Source organism: Heterodontus francisci, chromosome 2 (assembly GCF_036365525.1).
Source record: "Heterodontus francisci isolate sHetFra1 chromosome 2, sHetFra1.hap1, whole genome shotgun sequence".
Taxonomy (NCBI): Eukaryota; Metazoa; Chordata; class Chondrichthyes; order Heterodontiformes; family Heterodontidae; genus Heterodontus; species Heterodontus francisci.
The window spans coordinates 169,388,226-169,408,169 of NC_090372.1; the positions used below are offsets into that span (position 1 = coordinate 169,388,226).

The 19,944-nt window shown below is 40.2% G+C and overlaps 1 protein-coding gene across 4 annotated transcripts in view; it reads right to left on the bottom strand.

Annotated features, from left to right (window-relative positions):
- The window catches only part of pip4k2aa (phosphatidylinositol-5-phosphate 4-kinase, type II, alpha a), a 282,211-nt gene that overhangs the window by 72,148 nt on the left and 190,119 nt on the right, over positions 1-19,944 (bottom strand). For 3 of the 4 annotated variants that reach the window (XM_068013720.1, XM_068013718.1, XM_068013717.1), the window contains 2 exons: positions 4,012-4,164; positions 593-739 (listed from right to left, as the gene is read on the bottom strand). In XM_068013720.1, coding sequence (XP_067869821.1) covers positions 593-739; positions 4,012-4,164 — 300 coding nt within the window. The remainder of the gene's footprint in view (positions 1-592; positions 740-4,011; positions 4,165-19,944) is intronic. The other variant, XM_068013719.1, reaches the window with a different exon arrangement.

Genomic DNA, 19,944 nt, shown 5'->3' on the forward strand with positions numbered 1-19,944 from the left:
ATTTCATGTAATTGTAGTTTGTTAGCTAGAAGATCTATATTGGGAGGTAGTCACTAATAGTATTGAATTAGTAGGAGTGTTTGGTGATGGCATGTAAAGGAAAACAGTAAACAGATTAATCTGGGAAATAAATAAATGAAAGAAGAAAAATGTTGGTTGAAAATGAAAGAAAGGGAATGGCTGGGGCTGTAAAAAAGCAGAGTTGAAAAACATGACGGAGAATGTCTTTAGGCTAGGGAGAATAAAGGGAAAAAAAAGTGACAGTGCATGTAAAAATCGTAAAAGTGGAAGTTGAAGAACCAACATGGCTACTAAAAGGGCTTGGGAAAATTACTTTTAAGAAATGTGCTCAGAGGTGGTTTTTAATTGGTTCCTGGGAAATTTGAGATCATCATGATTTTATGGCTTATAGAGATTTTCCCATGTCCTACAGACAAATGGCAGATGCAAACCTTTTTTTTTTTAAAACAATAAAAATCAGAGAAACTAAAAATTAGAAAAGTTCAAGGTAGAACAGTCATCGTTAATGTTCTCAAAACTTACTGATTGCAGAAAATCAGAACAACCAAGTTTCGAACTCAGTACTCATTACCTTCAGATCATACTTCCTGTAAACAGGGAGTCGATGACCAAAGACATTCCTTGTGACAATCATGTAGGTCTCAACCCCATCCACTGTCAGTCGATACATTCCTAGGAACTGTGGAATGAGGGTGTTCCCATGACATTCCACAATATACTGAAGGGAGTACAAAGAGAAAAGATAATAAAAAGTAAGCATTTAGTCCTACAATGCTCAAACTTAGATTGAGATATTCATAAAAGTATGCAACAGAAATAGATTTGTCTAGCCAAACAAAAAGTAGTAAGAAACAAAGCCCTCAGTAACCTCTAGTATCTGGCCAGAGGCACCTGTACACTTGGTTGGGATTATGGATGGTTATGGCTGTGCAGAAAAGTACAAATGGTTAAAACTTATAAAAATGTAAATAATGGCCAAACTGAGCAATTTAATGGGTTAGCACACTGTTCTTTCACCTTGGGAAATGGATTTGAATCCAGCACTGTCTGATGTGATCAACATATCCCTTTCTGCTCTAAGGGTCCTCTAATTAAAATAACTTGGACAGTCTGAACCCAACTCTTTATAGGAATAGGCACGCAACATAAAGCTGCTTCAATTTCAATGAACAATGTTTTGTGTTTGAAATGGAAAAATTCAGACTTGAGCTGGTGGACCACTTTTCTAGGCAGTGCAGCACAACACACCATTAAGGAGCCTCACTCTGTGACTGTCTGTGTCATATCTGACCTGGGAGGGCTGGATATGAATGTAATGAGAAAATCTATCCTTCTGCAGCATAATCACTCCTCTCTTTCACAAGCACAAAAGACTAACCAATATATTGCTCCTCTCCCATCAACAACTCGAAGTGTTGATGTTCAAAGAGACTTGGGTGTGTTTGTGCAAGGAATGCAGAAAGTTAGCATGCAGGTACAGCAAGCAATTAGAAAGGCAAATGGCATGTTGGCCTTTATTGCAAGGGGTTTGGAGTATAGGAATAAAGAAGTCTTGCTACAATTGTACAGGATTCTGGTGAGACCACATCTGGAGTACTGTGCAGTTTTGGTCTTCACATTTAAGAAAGGATATACATGCATTGGAGGCGGTACAGCGAAGGTTCACTAGATTGACCCCTGGGATGAGGGGATTGTCCTATGATCAGAGGCCCAATAAATTGGTCTCATACTCTCTGGAGTTAGAAGAATGAGGCACGATCTCATTGAAACATACAAGATTCTGAAGTGGCTGTATAGGGTAGACAGTAGAAAAGATTGTTTCTTCTGGTTGGGGAATCTAAAACATGGACGCACAATCTCAGGATAAGCAGCCAATCATTTAGGACTGAGATGAGGAGAAATTACTTCACTCAAAGGGTTGTGAATCTTTGGAATTCTCTACCCCAGAGAGTTGTGGGTGCTCCATCGTTGAATACATTTAAGGTTGGGATGAATAGATTTTTGGTCTCTCAGGGAATCAAGGGATATGGAGATCGTGCGGTAAAGTGGAGTTGAAGCCCAAGATCAGCTATTAATGTATTGAATGGTGGAGCAGTCTTGATGGGCCATGTGGTCTACTCCTGCTCCTATTTATTGACGTTTTCTGCTTTTTAAACAAGTACACAAGAAAGTAAACATACATCCATACTGAAAAATTATGTAGCATCAAAGCTAGATTTCTCCATAAAACAGCATTTGCAAGGTCTGAACAACTGCAATTAATCCATAAGTGAAGTTACTGCACTAAAGGCTATGGTATGTTAAACAGAAATGGTTCCTCTATCAGTATTGTGTATGATTTGAGAAATCATACTTCAAAACATTAAAAGTTCAAACTCATCAAAAATACAAATTTTACGTTGGTTTATAACTTCAGTAGAATTCCCCCCAACATACAAGATCTCCAATTGAAACTGATTTGCATTAGTCAAATATGTTGAAGTGGAAATGGTGTTGTGTATGAGGGTTGAATGAACTCAAGTTATTTATTTGATTGCTTAGTCAAAATGACAATGCCATTTCTACAATTAGTTCTTGTATGACAAACTAAGTGATACCAACTGTAAATCTTTACATTCCACTGAAGTTTCCCACTAGTTCATATGGTTGTATGGTATTTATGGCCTTCTGAACAAAGACAGAGCACGGTCTTTGGAAGGAATTACCATCAATTATTAGAGGAAATAAAACTTTTACATTATACTATTACAATTCTGTTACCTCATGGGGAGAGTGTGACATAGTGGCAATGTCATTGGACTAGTAATCTGGCTAATGCACTAGAAACAAGGGCGCAATTCACACCATGGCAGGTGGTACAATTTAAATTCAATTAATTAATAAACAAATTTGAAATTGATAGCTAGTCTCAGTAATGGTACCATGAAACCATCATTGATTGTCGTAAAAACCCATTTGGTTCACTCATGTCCTTTTAGGGAAGGAAATCTGCTGTCCTTACCTGGTCTGGCCTACATGTGACTCCAGATCCACAGCAATGTGGTTGACTCTTAACTGCCCTTTGAAATGGCCTAGCAAGCCACATTGTCAGGGCAATTAGGGATGGGCAACAAATGCTGGCCTTGCCAACGACGCCCACATCCCATGAAAGAATAAAAAAATTGTCATCACAGTATTAATCTATCTTAATAATTTAACATGTATGGATTAAGTAAGTCTTTCAAATTAAAAATTAATTTATATAGCTTCTTGGAGCAATTTTATTTTTGTATTTGTTTTAGTTTACAGTACATTCCTCTGCAGTAAATTCAATGCAGCCCAATTTGGAAAGGGCACTGATGAACCAATGACTCTTGGGGATAAACTGGATACTTGACGCAATGCTGCTGTAAAGTTAAACACTCCTTAGAAAACAAAATAGCTAACAGACTGTCTTCGAAAATCTTTCAAAACTTTACAAGTTTTTTTTTAAAAACAAGGAGCATTCCTTTGTAAATCGGTCATTAACACTTAAAGGATGTCATAAGAAGCTCAAATAAAACTTGCTTTAAGCATAATTTCTATGTGTTGCTCTTTTGTGGTAAATAAGGTTCCTGTAGCAAAATGTAAACAAACTTCACAGAGCTCTTACTATGGGAACTTTGCCATTGTGCAAATTGAGGGATAACAGAGGCTAGTATCATCAGTTCATCACAGCTAATATAACATTCTCTGACGCTCATTTTACAGTCATTGGTGGGAAAATATACAAAGGAAAGGCAGAATCAAAAACTTCTGGCCCACATTTTATTATATTAAATATACTATGACCTCTTTAGATAGTAGATAATATTCTAGTCAGACCTTTATTTAGTGAATAATGTAATGAAATACATCATTTATGAAATACTTAACATGATTATTCTTATCAATGCAAGGAAGCACAGTTAAAACAAATAAAAGGACGTGTTCACTTTTTCATACATTATCCTATTATTTTCTGAGCATTACCTGATGGTATTTCTTCAAAATGTTATGCATTTCAGCCACATCTTCACTGGATATAGTTTTGACCACATATCTTCTGTCATACGTGGTGTGAAAACGAGCTCCACTTCGACCTTGTGAGTCATTTGAAAAGGGAGCACTCCGTGTCACTGAATTCTGAAAGAGAAAGAAACAGCTTACTAATCTCAGTGTTTGATAGTGAATTGAATGGCTGTTGTGTGTTGTGGCCTTTTGGGCTAATGTGCCAGTGTACTACTGAGCTCTTATTCAGTGAGTTCTCAAGTCGACTGAGAATGGCAATTGGCAAAGGCTTAGGAACAAGCTGCTCACTGCTTTAGTTAGGAACCATTAAGGGATGGAATCTTTTTTTTTTAAAAAAACACACTGAATGGAGAAGGAAAGATTAAGTAGTATTACCAAATGTCATCTTGGCACAATTGGCAGCACTCGTACCAAAATCAGGTGGCTGAGGTTCAAGTCCCACCGCAGCACTTGAATACATAATATAGGCCAACACTTCAAACTGAGGGACTGCTGCATTACTGATTGTACTGTTTGTAGAATGAAATATTTTAAACGGAGGCCCTGTCTGCCTGCTCTGGTGGTTCAGGTGGATGTTAAAGATCCTGTGGTGCTATATGAAGGGCAGGGAGCTTTCCTGTAGTCCTGGCCTCCATCAACCAAGATCACTGAAAACAGAGTTATGGCCATTGTGTTTGGGGCATCTTGTGTGCAAAATGGCTGCACTGCAGGATACATAGCAATAATTACTGCTTTCCTTCACCTGTTAAAACTCAAAGCACCAAACTGATAACTACAAAAAAATTAGCTTAACAAAAGCAATCCTTTGAATACTTCCTCTCCATTTGTTCCAGAAAGATATTCAAATTTTGCAGGATAAGAGTGTTTTAATTCACAGCTTTCATTGCCCCATAATCCTGACATTAGTACTTACATTCAATTTACACCACTTGTTTATGCCCATCATTGAACTACAAACCACAGACGCAAAGCTAAACATTTTTCAGCAAATCAGGAACTGCTGAATAAAAGTGGCAATAGAATTGAAAGATAAGACAGGCTACTTTTTAAAAATATATCTTATACCTAGATGCTTGTTACATGGTTGTGATTCAATGAAGATAATAGCACCACGTTGTACCATTACGAAAGGTAATCAGTGACATTTTATTCATAAATAAGATACTACAATCAAAGTCTTCCTTTCCTCTCTCCAAAAAATGTCTGCATATATATTCAGTTTGTAGCAGCTGTCCCCCTCGAAAAGGTAGAGACACCTGTTTCGACAATTAGAATTAGAAAGAATCATAATTTTGTAATAAGTATGTGAGGATTCCAATATTGCAAAGAAAAGTTCACAAATCAGGGAGAACAGGAAGAGAGGAGTGAAAGTGGGAAAAAATTCATAACCAGCAACTGCTTAACATGTGAAACAGTAACAAAACTGATGCTAAATTAGATTTACTACCGAGCCATCCCCAAAACGGATAGCTACATAATCCTGAAAATTCTCAATGACTGAGCTTCCACAGCCCTCTGGGATAAAGAATTCCAAAGATTCGCCATCCTCTGAGTGAAGAAATTCCTCCTCATCTCAGTCTTAAATGGCCTACCCCTTATTCTGAGACTGTCCCCTTGTTCTAGACTCACCAGCCAAAAGAAACATCCAATTCACATCCCCCCTGTCACGCCCTGTAAGAATTTTGTAAGTTTCAATGAGATTGATTCTTCAAAAATACAGAGGGCTATGGAAGCTCAATCATTGAGAATGTTCAAGATATAAATCAATGGATAGCTGGACACTAATGACATCAAGGGATATGGGGATTGCGCAGGAAAGTGGCGTTGGGGTGGATAATCGGCCATGATCTGGCTGAATGGTGAGCAGGCTCGACAGGCTGAATGGCCTACTCCTGCTCCTATGTTCCTAAAACCAAAATGTAACTTGAATGCGAATAAATACAAAGTTTTATCACCTTTGCAAATCAGGACTTAATAGGGTAAAAGAAAAGACCAAGGCTCAAAAAAATACTAAGCATCAAAATAATTGATGCAGGACTCTAAATCTGAGTCTGGAGTTTGTGAGCGTGTAATTAAGTCCAAAACTTCACAATACAACTATGATGAGGAAGGCCATTTGGTCAATCTAAGTCATCCTTCCAGAAAGATCCCAACATCCAATCCCCCCACTGACGTCGCATCATCAAATTGTTTCTTAAAATGTTTTCAGAATATTTAGTTTCTGCATGCGTGCATCCATGTTTGTGCGTCTGTCTGCGTGAAGAATTTCCTTCTTGCAGTATTGAAAAGTGCAGATGTTAAACCAAAGCCCCAGAATATTGAAAATTGCAGAGCACTATTCTGGCTAACAACTCCCTCAGACATCATCACCAAAAATAGATTAACTTGCCATTCATCTCAATGCTGCTTGCCATCATTTGAAAAATAACTGCTTCATTTGTCTACATACTTTCACAGATTCCATTTGAAAAAGTAATGAAATACTGCAAATGCTATGGGTCCAGACAACATCCCGGCTGTAGTACTGAAGATTTGTGCTCCAGAACTAGCCATGTCCCTAGCCAAGCTGTTCCATTATGGCTACAACACTGACATCTACCCAAAAAATGTGGAGAATTTCCCAGGTATGTCCGATCCACAAAAAGCAGGACAAATCCAATCCATCCAATTACTGCTCCATCAGTCTACTCTCAATCATCAGCAAAGTGATGGAAGGGTCGTGGACAATGCTATCAAGCAGCACTTACACAGCAATGACCTGCTCACCGATGCTCAGTTTGGGTTCCGCCAGGGCCACTCGGCCACTGACCTCATTACAGATTTGGTCCAAACATGAACAAAAGAGCCGAACTCCAGAGGGGAGGTGAGAGCGATTGCCCTTGACATCAAGGCAGTATTTGACAATTGTGGCATCAAGCAGCCCTAGCAAAACTGAAGTCAATGGGAATCAAGGGGAAAAACTCTCCACTGATTGGAGTCAGACCTAGCACAAAGGAAGATGGTCATGGTTTTTGGAAGCCAATCATCTCAGCCCCAGAACATTGCAGCTGGAGTTCCTCAGGGTAGTGTCCGAGGCCAACCATCTTCAGCTGCTTCATCAATGACCTTCCCTCCATTATAAGGTCAGAAGTGGGGATAATTGCTGACAATTGTACGATGCTCAGTACCATCCGTAACTCCTCAGATAGTGAAGCAGTCCGTATCCACATGCAGCAAGACCCAGACAACTTTCAAGCTTGGGTTGATAAGTGGCAAATAACATGTGCGCCACATAAGTGGCAGGCAATGACTATCTCCGATAAGAGAGAATCTAATAATCTCCCCTTGACGTTCAATGGCATTACCATCACTGAATGCCCCACCATCAACATCCTGGCGGCTACCACTAACCAGAAACTGAACTGGAACAGCCATATAAATAATGTAACTACAAAGCAGGTCAGAGACTGGGAATTCTGCAGCAAGTAAATCACCTCCTGACTCCCCACAGCCTGTCCATCATCTACAAGGGTCAAGAGTTTGATGGAATACTCTCCAATTGCCTGGATGAGCGTGGTTCCAACGACACTCAGGAAGCTTAGCATCCTCTAACACTTTAAACATTCAATTCCTCCACCACCAACGCACAGTTGCAGCAGTGTGTACCATCCACAAGGTCCACTGCAGCAACTCACCATGCTTCCTTGGGTAGCACCTTCCAAACCTGCAACCTCTTCCACCTAGAAGGACAAGCAGAGCATACACATGGGAACACCACCACCTGCAAGTTCCCCTCTAAGTCACACACTATCCTGACCTGGAAATATACCTCCGTCCCTTCACTGTCTCTGGATCAATATCCTAGAACTCCCTCCCCAACAACACTGTGGGTATACCTGCACCAAATGGACTGCAGTGGTTCAAGAAGGCAGCTCACCACGACCTTCTCAAGGGAAATTAGGGATGGGCAATTAACGCTGGCCTTGCCAGGGGATAGTGACCATAACTCTAAGATTGAAGGTAGTTATGGAAAAGGACAAAGACGGGCCGGAAATAAAGGTACTGAATTGGAGGAAGGCCAATGATAAAACAGGATCTGGCCAGAGTGGACTGGGAGCAGCTACTTGTAGGAAAGTCTACATCAGGCTGGTGGGAGTCATTCAAAGAGGAAATAGTGAGAGTTCAGAGCCAACACATACCCGTTAAGGTGAAGGGGGAGAACCAACAAGTCCAGGGAACCCTGGATGTCAAGGGATATAGAGGATTGGATAAGAAAAAAAAAAAAGGAGGCTTATGGCAGATTCAGAGTGCTGAAAACAGCGCAGGCACTACAGGAGTATAGAAAGTGTAGGGGAGTACTAAAAAAAGTAATTAGAAGAGCGAAGAGGGGACATGAGAAAACACTGACGGGCAAGATAAAGGAAAATCCTAAGGTGTTTTATAAGTATATTAAGGGCAAGAGGATAACCAGGGAAAGAGTGGGGCCCATTAGGGACCAAAGTGGCAATGTGTGTGTGTGGAGCCAGAGGACATAGGTTTTAAATGATTACTTTGCATCTGTGTTCACTATGGAGAAGGACGATGTAGGTGTAGAGATCAGGGAGGGGGATTGTGATATACTTGAACATATTAGCATTGAAAGGGAGGAAGTATTAACTGTTTTAATGGGCTTAAATGTGGATAAATCCCCAGGCCCAGATGAGATGTATCCCAGGCTGTTATGTGAGGCAAGGGAGGAGATAGCAGGGCCTCTGACACAAATTTTCAAATCCTCTCTGGCCACAGGAGTGGTACCAGAGGACTGGAGGACAGCGAATGTAATGCCATTATTCAAGAAGGGTAGCAGGGATAAACCTGATAAATACAGGCCGGTGAGTCTAACATCAGTGGTTGGGAAAATATTAGAAAAAATTCTGATGGACAGGATTAATCTTCACTTGGAGAGGCAGGGATTAATCAGGGATAGTCAGCATGGCTTTGTCAGGAGGAGATCGTGTCCAACTAACTTGATTGAATTTTTCGAGGCGGCGACTAGATGTGTAGATGAGGGTAAAGCAGTTGATGTAGTCTACATGGACTTCAGTAAGGCTTTTGATAAGGTACCCCATGGGAGATTGGTTAAGAAGGTAAGAGCCCATGGGATCCAGGGCAATTTGGCAAAATGGATCCAAAATTGGCTTAGTGGCAGGAGGCAGAGGGTGATGGTCGAGGGTTGTTTTTGTGAGTGGAAGCCTGTGACCAGTGGTGTATCACAGGGATCGGTGCTGGGACCCTTGCTGTTTGTAGTGTACATTAATGATTTAGACGTGAATATAGGAGGTATGATAAGTAAGTTCGCAGATGACATGAACATTGGTGGTGTCGTAAATAGTGAGGAGAAAAGTCTTAGATTATAGGACGATATAGATGGGCTGGTAAGATGGGCAGAGCAGTGGCAAATAGAATTTAATCCTGAGAAGTGTGAGGTGATGCATTTTGGGAGGACTAACAAGGCAAGGGAATATACAATGGATGGTAGGATCCTAGGAAGTACAGAAGGTCAGAGAGATCTTGGTGTACTTTTCCATAGATCACTGAAGGCAGCAACACAGGTAGATAAGGTGGTTAGGAAGGCATATGGGATACTTGCCTTTATTAGCCGAGGCACAGAATATAAGAGCAGGGAGGTTATGATGGAGCTGTATAAAATGCTAGTTAGGCCAAAGCTGGAGTACTGTGTACAGTTCTGGGCACCACATTATAGGAAGGATGTGACTGCACCTGAGAGGGTGCAGAGGAGATTCACCAGGATGTTGCCTGGGCTGGAGCATTTCAGCTATGAAGAGAGACTGAAAAGGCTAGGGTTATTTTCCTTAGAGCAGGGAAGGCTGAGGGGGGACATGATTGAGGTATTCAACATTATGAGGGGCATTGATAGGCTAGATAGGAAGAAACTTTTTTTCCTTAGAGGAGGGGTCAATAACCAGGGGGTATAGATTTAAGGTAAGGGGCAGGAGGTTTAGCAGGGATTTGAGGAAAAACTTTTTCACTCAGAGGGTGTTTGGAATCTGGAACACACTGGCTGAAGGGGCGGTAGAGACAGAATCCCTCACAACATTTAAGAAGTATTTAGATGAGCACTTGAACTGCCACAGCATACAAGGCTACAGGCCAAGTGCTGGAAAATGGGATTAGAATAGTTAGGCGCTTGACAGTTGGCGCAGACACGATGGGCCAAAGGGCCTGTTTCTGTGCTGTATAATTAATGACTCCACATCCCATGAAAGAATAAAAAGAAATGGATATGAAGTATGGATGTCCTGAGAGATGAGATAAGGAACTTTATAAATGCCAGTTCGTTCTTTTCCTTTTCTTTCTTCATAAGACAGCTCTATGGAAGATTAAGTAAGAAAAATGGAATTTGGTTAAAAAGACGAGTGCCCCCACGAAGTGGCTTGGTGAGATGGCATTGTTGTAATTCAATTTCCTCAGATTTCACCTTCAATGCTAATCCCTGTTCAGGAACTCATTGTAATTTTTGCTTTAGAGTTTCTAAGAATCCAGCATCCTCTTGTTTTGAGCTGGACAGAGAAACGCAACATTTTTTAAGCTACAAAGCCTTTAGCCATTAGTACACATGCCAGACAGACTAGTTGAGTGGCAACACAAGATTTTTAATAAGCACGTTCTGTACATCTCTCACACACACCTTCCCCTTCTTTGCACTTGGCATGCATCCATCCGTTTATAATGGTTATATTTTGTTGTGATGTAAATAGGTTTTATTTTGTTTGCATCTTAATGCATTTATATCAATTCTGTTATTTGCTGCATCAAAATTGAACTTAAAACACTTACTCCAAAATATTATAGGTTGTCAAATAAAGGTCATAATTTTTCCAAGGACCATTCACAAAACATCCAAAGATGCTTTCTAATAATTTTCTGATGAAAATACATGGGCAGCAATTGCATACAGTTCTAAAGAGGAGAAACTGCAGAACACTTTCTGGTAAAGAGAAACAACAGGACTAGGGAGGCAACAATAACTGAGCAAGGTTTCAAGCTAAGATTCATGTATAGTACATGTAAGGAGATCACCACACCATTTGTTGAGACTACAGCAGCTCTTAAAAGGGACATAGTCCTGAGATTCTGAGAACTGCATGATGATCTGAAGCATTTGCAGGATAAGTGAATGTATGAGTAAAATTATTTTAGAGGCTGAAAGGTGAAGCTGAATAACCTTTACCACAAGTACATTGGTGTAACTTAGAAACATGAACGACAAAAAGCAAAAGAAAAAAAGCTTATTTTTGAGACATCTCAACTAGACAATTCTGGAAGTTGTGTTAAGGAAAGGTTTAGAAAGGAGAATCTACCAAGAAATCTGGGGTACAGTGCCATTTTTAATGTAATAATGAAGCAATGAAAAAAGGTTCCTCTTTGTAGATGAGTGAAGAAGAATATGCCTGATGAAAAAGAACAAAAAAGTCTGAACAAAGACTCTGTTTTTTTGGGGGGCGGGGGGGGGGGGGGGGGAAATGTGGGGGAGGCGTGAGAGAAGGCTCAGTGGAAGTGGAGATGGATAGAAGTAAAAGATAGATTATATACTTAGCAGTTGCAAGTAATTAAATAAAGGCATACTCTATCTTTGCTGAGTCAGTGAAAGCAAACCGGAAGCTAAGTTCTTTTTGAGAAACTAAGGACAAAGTCCCAGGGCCCTATTGCAGGCACCAAGGTTAAAAATCACAAAAGAGGTGAGGCAAAGAGTAGGTGGCACCAAGCTTGGTTTATACAAAAGCCTGTACAACAACTCTATTTCATCATATTGAGCACAGAGGTGACAAGAAACAACATGCAAGATGCACACTTGGAGTTTAGAAAGAATGCAAGAATAAAGTTCAGAGGGTCTCTGACCATAGTAGTATCAACACAAAGAAATGGGTCACAATAGAGAGAGGGGTTTGTATCTATAGATGATGTAGGACTTCTAATCAGATAGAAAGTTTTTTTCTTGTAAATTGTCCAGGATTGGATTGACTTCAACTTTATATTGCTATCTTCTCTTCTTCTTTGGCCTCCTTGTCTCGAGAGACAATGGGTAAGCACCTGGAGGTGGTCAGTGCTATGGCCAGGTGAGAAAGGTGTCTCGGGGTCCCTTTCAGTCTTCACCTGGTCTTACTGTAACAGGGTTTAATTTTAAACACACCGTGTTTTGAGTTCCCCCTTGGCGAATCCTTGTTCACCGCTTTCCAATTATAAAGCAAAAAAAGAGCACAAACAGGCTTTCTTAGGTTCAAAGAAGTGAAATTTATTAAACTTAAACTCTAATTCAGTTGACACCTACACTAGCATGCATATGCGATACACACATGCAAATAGAGACAGAAAAATGAAGTGGAAAGGTTTGAGGCAATATCTGAAGAGTTTGTTACGGTTCTTTCAGTGCACAGTAGAGTCATTTTGTAGGTTGATCTTGCTTTTTGTTGGGGCCCAGTATTCTTCGTAAACCTTGTTCACTGTAGGAGACTTTTCTCTCTTGAGGTTCATGTGTCTTCAGTGGGTTTCAGTTCCATGAGAAAGAGATGGGGGCAGACAGGAGGAGAGGAGTCTTTTCAATCCAGGAGCCAAGAGCTTCAGTTTAGTTTAGAGATACAGCACTGAAACAGACCCTTCGGCCCACCGAGTCTGTGCCGACTATCAACCACCCATATATACTAATCCTACACTAATCCCATATTCCTACCACATCTCCACCTGTCCCTTTATTTCCCTACCACCAATTTATAATGGCCAATTTTCCTACCAACCTGCAAGTCTTTTGGCTTGTGGGAGGAAACTGGAGCACCCGGAGAAAACCCACGCAGACACAGGGAGAACTTGCAAACTCCACACAGTCAGTACCCAGAATTGAACCCGGGTCGCTGGAGTGGTGAGGCTGCGGTGCTAACCACTGCGCCACTGTGCCGCCCTGAGCTTTCTGTCTTCAAACACTGTCTCTACAATTTAAAACTCCCCAAGTTGGCCGGCAGGTGGTCTCGTGACTGACTGGCTTGACTCAGTCTCTTCTGTGTATTGTATGGGAGCAGGGGATAGCTCTTTTGTTCCAACATCGCTTGCTAATATGTAAAAATGTATTTTCAGCTGTGGGGGGGTGGGGTGGGGGGTGGACCTGACAATTCCTTGTAACAGGCCTTCTCTTCTTCCCAGCAACAGTTTGAAATTTAATGTCCATCTGGCAAAATTAATGTGCCTCATTCTTGGCAGGTGGGGGCCTGTATGACAATATAGAGATTAAAAGTTGTTGATGCAAAAAGAAATGTTTTGCACAAAAGAGAAACACATGCTTTGGATACAGCTTATAGCAACAGAGGAGATGTGGGAGTTCTATTTAAAGTCAAAACAACAAGACCAGGAATGTCAACAGATGGAGGAGGATTAAGACCGTAGATGTCAAAGGTAAGAGGTGACTGCTATCCACAACACTTGAACACAGAACACAAGATTACGATCCCTAAGCAGATTGCTCTCAATATTTTCAGGTTCTTAACTTGCAAGGTGGTAAAATCCTAACTGAATTTCCCTAAATACTCAATATCTGCTTCTTCTGGAACAACACTGTAATTGTACTGCTATCAGGCTTATTTCAGGGCAGAGGATGGTTTGGTGTGGATTTCGGATGAAGCATTCCTACTAAAAAGATTCTTCTCTTTCACTTCTTGACGGTCCTGCACATTTTGAGGTTTAATTTCTGATTTCTAGCATTCTCAATCTTTCTTTTTATCTTTGTCTATTTGTTTTTTCCACAATCTCAATGGCACAGTTTTCTGGCTGACTGTCATAATCTACTCCCAAAATTGGCTATCCCTCTCCATCAACCATTCCAGAAATGCTGTGCTGTTCTCTCTCAAGGCTGCAGCTGAACTATAGTGATGTCAGTGAGAAGTTTCATTTTTCTGGTGCACATTAGGAATCCTCAAGAGCAAAATACATTTATCACAAAAAAAAATTGCTTTTTTCTTGGCAGAACATCAATAATGATTTTTTTCCTTAAAGTTGGAGATCATGAGCCATAGCAGCTGTTTCTCATTAAACTTTTTTTCCCCAGAAGACCTTTAAAAATCCTATTCCTTGCAAAATCAGGATTCCAAACTACGTCCAGTGGCATTCCTGACTTATGCTGAAAGTTGCTTTTTAAAAAAAAACACAATACAAAAAGTTATTCATTTTTTGTCACCTTTTTTAATGTTTAAAAGCCCAATAGTTTCCCAAGTACTTCACATTTATCGGTCCTCAGGGAAGGGAAGAAAACAATTTGTAAATGAACATCCTATTCTTAGTTGGTACACAACTCCCTACCTAAGTGGCATCTCATTCTCCTTTTAGGGTTAGCTCTCGTCCGATTTTCCTCACCTAGCTATTGCCCACTGACTAAAAGTTCCCTCATCTGTGATATCTTTTCCTGTATTGATGCTACTCCTGTCTTCAGTAGGCAATTTTGTTTTGCACCATTCTTCTGCTCTCAGTTTTGGCAACCTATCGAATCTACAGACCACCATCTGGGTACCACACACAGCTTAGCCGTAATTATACAGTGAAGCTTTGGTTCTCTTCCCACACCCACCAGCTCCCTATTTACAAATTGGGCTATTACAACATCAATAATTACTTACATTTTATCAGCTACCGATTTTAAAACATACCTTACGTTTAAATCAGATTAAAAGGATCTTGCTACCATCTTATTTTCATTATGAAATACTCAAAAAAAAACTTTACAGCGGCTTTGATAGTGTGTACTGGGGCTAATATTTATCTAAATATCTTGTTGATTTCTGTGGAGTAGCAGGTAACGCTAGAACCAGATTCTAAGTGAAGAATTGCCATCACTCAGTGGGTAGCTTCAGAAATTATGCGATATGGGGACCCTGATCAGGAAACCAGCTATAGGGAAGCAAGTTTTTAAATCAGGAAAACAAATTCAAGTAGGATACTACTATAATACTCCGGATTGTTTTCCCCACAAATATACAAATGAAAAAGCCTTCACCAGGATTATTCCTTGAAAGCATCAAAACACTTTATAAGCATTATACATTAAAAATGAGGAAGGGAGGGGTGGGAAAGGGGAAACTGTGCTTCCTTTGCAATTAACAGATTTATAGATCAACACTAAAATCTTCGGGAGAGTCATGTCGACCAAACGCCAAAGGGACTTGCCTACCATCATAAGAAATGCAAACAATAATAACTTACATTTATGTAGGACTTTTAATGCAATAAAACATCCCAAGATGCTTCAGGAGTGAAAAACGGACACCGGGCAGTGATGAGAGAAGAGTTACAAGAGGTGACAGTTATCTTCCGTGCTGAATATCTCATGGGAAAAGAGGATTTAAAAAAAATCATCCGCACTACATACACAATTTTTTGTTTGGCGGACGATTTTTAAAACTCACTGGTGACTATCCTGCTTTTGAATGACAACATCAGCAATACGCATGGCAGAAGTGAACTATTCCACCCTAAGCCTACCATACCTTGTAATGTAAACTTTTTCTTGTCATCTGGTGCTAACATCATCATAAAGGACACCCTTATGGTCATGAAATCTCAATGTCACTGTAGTAATTACTAATCGCAAGGTTTCACTAATACAGATTTAAACTCAAGTGTTCAAACATATAAACTAATTGCATGTCATAGCTAATTTGGAATACAGCTCACATCTGCAATAAAAATCAGAGTTCAGGTATAAGGTACTCAAACTTTGTAATGGCCATCATATGAAGATCCTTACTTGTATAACAATCTATAATGTATTTCAAAACCTACCAATATCCACGCTATCTTAACTGCAGATAAATTTGAATTTTGCAATAACATAAATGATAGAGTTCTTTGCCAGATTTTATTAATAGACACAATTACATACAGTAAATGCAAATCATTTACACAGAATTTGTAAAATTAAGTTAGACTGTCATAAGATGTAAAAGAGGTTAAATGCACCATATGGTATCAAACTGAGATACATAGAAAGGAGGGCACCAAATTTGATTCCTAGCCTGCATCGAGTTAGCTGATCAGCAGTGTTACAACAGGCCTCAAGGGTAGAGGAGGATTAAAGTTAATTAGTTAAAGGTTCCACTTTTCACCTCTATCCCGTACCTCTTGCTGGGAAGTAGATGCCCCACAGGCAAACACTCAGTGTTGTTGGTAGAAAACATGGGTAACTGTCTTTAGGAGATTATGAGGGAGATTTGGGAAAAAAATGCATGTAGAAAAAAGTACAAAAAAATTACACACATCCAGCAATATTTGATCTGATCCAGTGACATCTAGTATTTATAGCAATACTTTCAGCAGGATCCTTCTCTGAATATTGCAGTGAGGTGTGACTCACGAGCAGGGTTTCTTTGTTAATGAAAAGGTCGTAAATTCTAAATACCATGTCATGAACAGTAGTCTGTTGCAGTGGGAAGGATAACTATTGTATTTTTCTTAAATACTTATAGTAGAAACAGTTAAGATTTTAAGCAGCAGGCTCATCATTAAAAGAATAGCACAATCATGGCTACATATCACTCAGACGTAGGAGTTATAATGAAGAGAAATGGCACTGCAGTCAGAAAAGGAAACATATTATTTTGATATAACGTACCAGGCTTCATCTGCCATCTCAGATGGACATGAAAGATTACACAGCACTATTCAAAAAGGAACAGAAGTGTTCTTCCAATGCTCTGGCCAACATTTATCCCTCAAACAACATCTAAAATAGAATAAAAGCAAAATACTGCGGATGCTGGAAATCTGAAATAAAAACAAGAAATGCTGGAACCACTCAGCAGGTCTGGCAGCATCTGTGAAAAGAGAAGCAGAGCTAACCCTTCCGAAGAAGGGTCACTGACCCGAAACGTTAACTCTGCTTCTCTTTTCACAGATGCTGCCAGACCTGCTGAGTGGTTCCAGCATTTCTTGTTTTTATTATCTAAAACAGAAGATCTATGTACAAATTAGCTGTTGCGTTTCCTACATTACATCAGTGATTACACTTCAAAAGTACTTAATCGATTGTAAAACATCATGGAATGTCCCGAGATTGCGAAAGCTGCTATATAACAGCTAGTCTTTCTTTTTTTTTATTATGGGATTCGACGTGTGTTAAACGTTGCACATTTCAGTTTTGAAAAGCTTCAAGTATTGAAAATCACTTGGCCCCTGAATTAAATAGAATATATATATTAAATATAAAGTAGTTACACTCCAAAATAGACACATTAATGATGCATCTTAAATATTTCATGACTTGATGCAACACTGACATGATACAAGACATCCTTTATGACTCTCTATTAGGGTCTTTATTTAGCACAAATAAACTAATTATTCAAGTTTTGAATCATGCTGGTTATTGAAGGGATCAGTTATACTGCGACCTTTGCATTAGTGCAAAATCCTTTTCACTCCCCGGTCACATAAAAGTTAGAGCGAACTTGGTAGTCTGGTCTGATCAGACTCCAAAGCAGTGAGACACCCTCTTGGGGACAGCTTAGTTTCACATGAAGAATAATGATAGCACATTGTCAGGTCATGTTTAAAGAATGCTCAAGCAGTTCTAAACCTCTACTTTTTAAGAAGTATAGGAGACTTTCTTCAAAATGCTTTGAGCTTTCAAACTATTCCAATTTTACTGGCCAAGGGAGAGCTCTGCGCATGTGTCTAAGTACACATGCAGATAGTTAACTGTAGTGTCTCGGATGTGATTCATAACTCAAAGCACAATTTGGGTGTAGCTGTCTGCAAATTGGATTCTACTGCTACTGGTCTCAACAGTAGCCCATTATGTTATCAATGCAAACCACTTAAAATCAACAGATGCTTCATTGATTATTAGGATTTTTATTTGCATGGGTAAAAAAAATCCATTATTCTGTTAGCAGAATGCTTCTAAATCAGAAATTCATTCCAAAAAAAAGCTACCAAAAATTGGAAAGTCAGAAATATGAAACTTGGGAAACAAAAAAAAGTGTTTTGAAGTTGTTTAAAATGCAGCCAAGTTTAATGAAAACTTAGTAACAATTAAATTCTGGGGAAAAAATCTGGTTGTGAATGGTCATGCTAGACAGGAGATGCACTATCTCGCCTTTCACCTCCTCCCTTCCCACCATCCAGGGCCCGAAACATTCTTTCCAGGTGAAACAGCAATTTTACTTGCACTCTTTTCAACTTAATATAGTGCATTAGCTGCTCAGAATGTGGTCTTGTGTACAATGAGGTGAACAAACACAGATTGGATAATTGCTTTGCTGAACACCTCCTTTCAGTCCACAAACATGACCCCAACATTCCAGTCACTTGGCATTTTAATTCTCCATCCCACTTCTGCTGTAGATGGGCTGTAGATGTCATATACATGGACTTCAGTAAGGCGTTTGATAAGGTTCCCCATGGTAGGCTGATGGAGAAAGTGAAGGCGCATGGGGTCCAAGGTGTACTCGCTAGATGGATAAAGAACTGGCTGGGCAACAGGAGACAGAGAGTAGCAATGGAAGGGAGTTTCTCAAAATGGAGACGTGTGACCAGTGGTGTTCCACAGGGATCTGTGCTGGGACCACTGTTGTTTGTGATATACATAAATGATTTGGAGGAAAGTATAGGTAGTCTGATTAGCAAATTTGCAGACGACACTAAGATTGGTGGAGTAGCAGATAGTGAAGGGGACTGTCAGAGAATACAGCAGAATATAGATAGATTGGAGAGTTGGGCAGAGAAATGGCAGATGGAGTTCAATCAGGGCAAATGCGAGGTGATGCATTTTGGAAGATCCAATTCAAGAATGAACTATAGAGTAAATGGAAAAGTCCTGGGGAAAATTGATGGACAGAGAGATTTGGGTGTTCAGGTCCATTGTTCCCTGAAGGTGGCAACGCAGGTCAATAGAGTGGTCAAGAAGGCATACGGCATGCTTTCCTTCATCGGACGGGGCATTGAGTACAAGAGTTGGCAGGTCATGTTACAGTTGTATACGACTTTGGTTCGGCCACATTTGGAATACTGCGTGCAGTTCTGGTCGCCACATTACCAAAAGGACGTAGATGCTTTGGAGAGGGTGCAGAGGAGGTTCACCAGGATGTTGCCTGGTATGGAGGGCGCTAGCTATGAAGAGAGGTTGAGTAGATTAGGATTATTTTCATTAGAAAGACGGAGGTTGAGGGGGGACCTGATTGAGGTGTACAAAATCATGAGAGGTATAGACAGGGTGGATAGCAAGAAGCTTTTTCCCAGAGTGGGGGATTCAATTACTAGGGGACACGAGTTCAAAGTGAGAGGGGAAAAGTTTAGGGGGGATATGCGTGGAATGTTCTTTACGCAGAGGGTGGTGGGTGCCTGGAACGCATTGCCAGCAGAGGTGGTAGACGCGGGCACGATAGCGTTTTTTAAGATGTATCTAGACAGATACATGAATGGGCAGGAAGTAAAGAGATACAGACACTTAGAAAATAGGCGACATGTTTAGATAGAGGATCTGGATCGGCGCAGGCTTGGAGGGCCGAAGGGCCTGTTCCTGTGCTGTAATTTTCTTTATTCTTTGTTTACTCTGGTCTTCCTGTCCTCGGTCTCCTATGCTGTTCCAATGAAGCTGAATGGAAGCTCAATGAACAGCACTCATCATTCAATTAGGCACTTTACAGCCTTCTGGACTTAACATTGATTTCAATAACTTCAGATCATGACCACTGCTATTTTTTCAGACAGCTAGCACAGGTAATGATTTTGCTGTTGTCATTTACAACTGCTCCCTATTCATTTTTTATTTCTTTACTTGTCCCATTGCTAATCCCTTTTGCTTTGCGCCATCATTTGTTTTATCATTGGGCTGAATTTTACATGTCTGCCGCTGAGATCAGTGGCAAATGTAAACTCTGG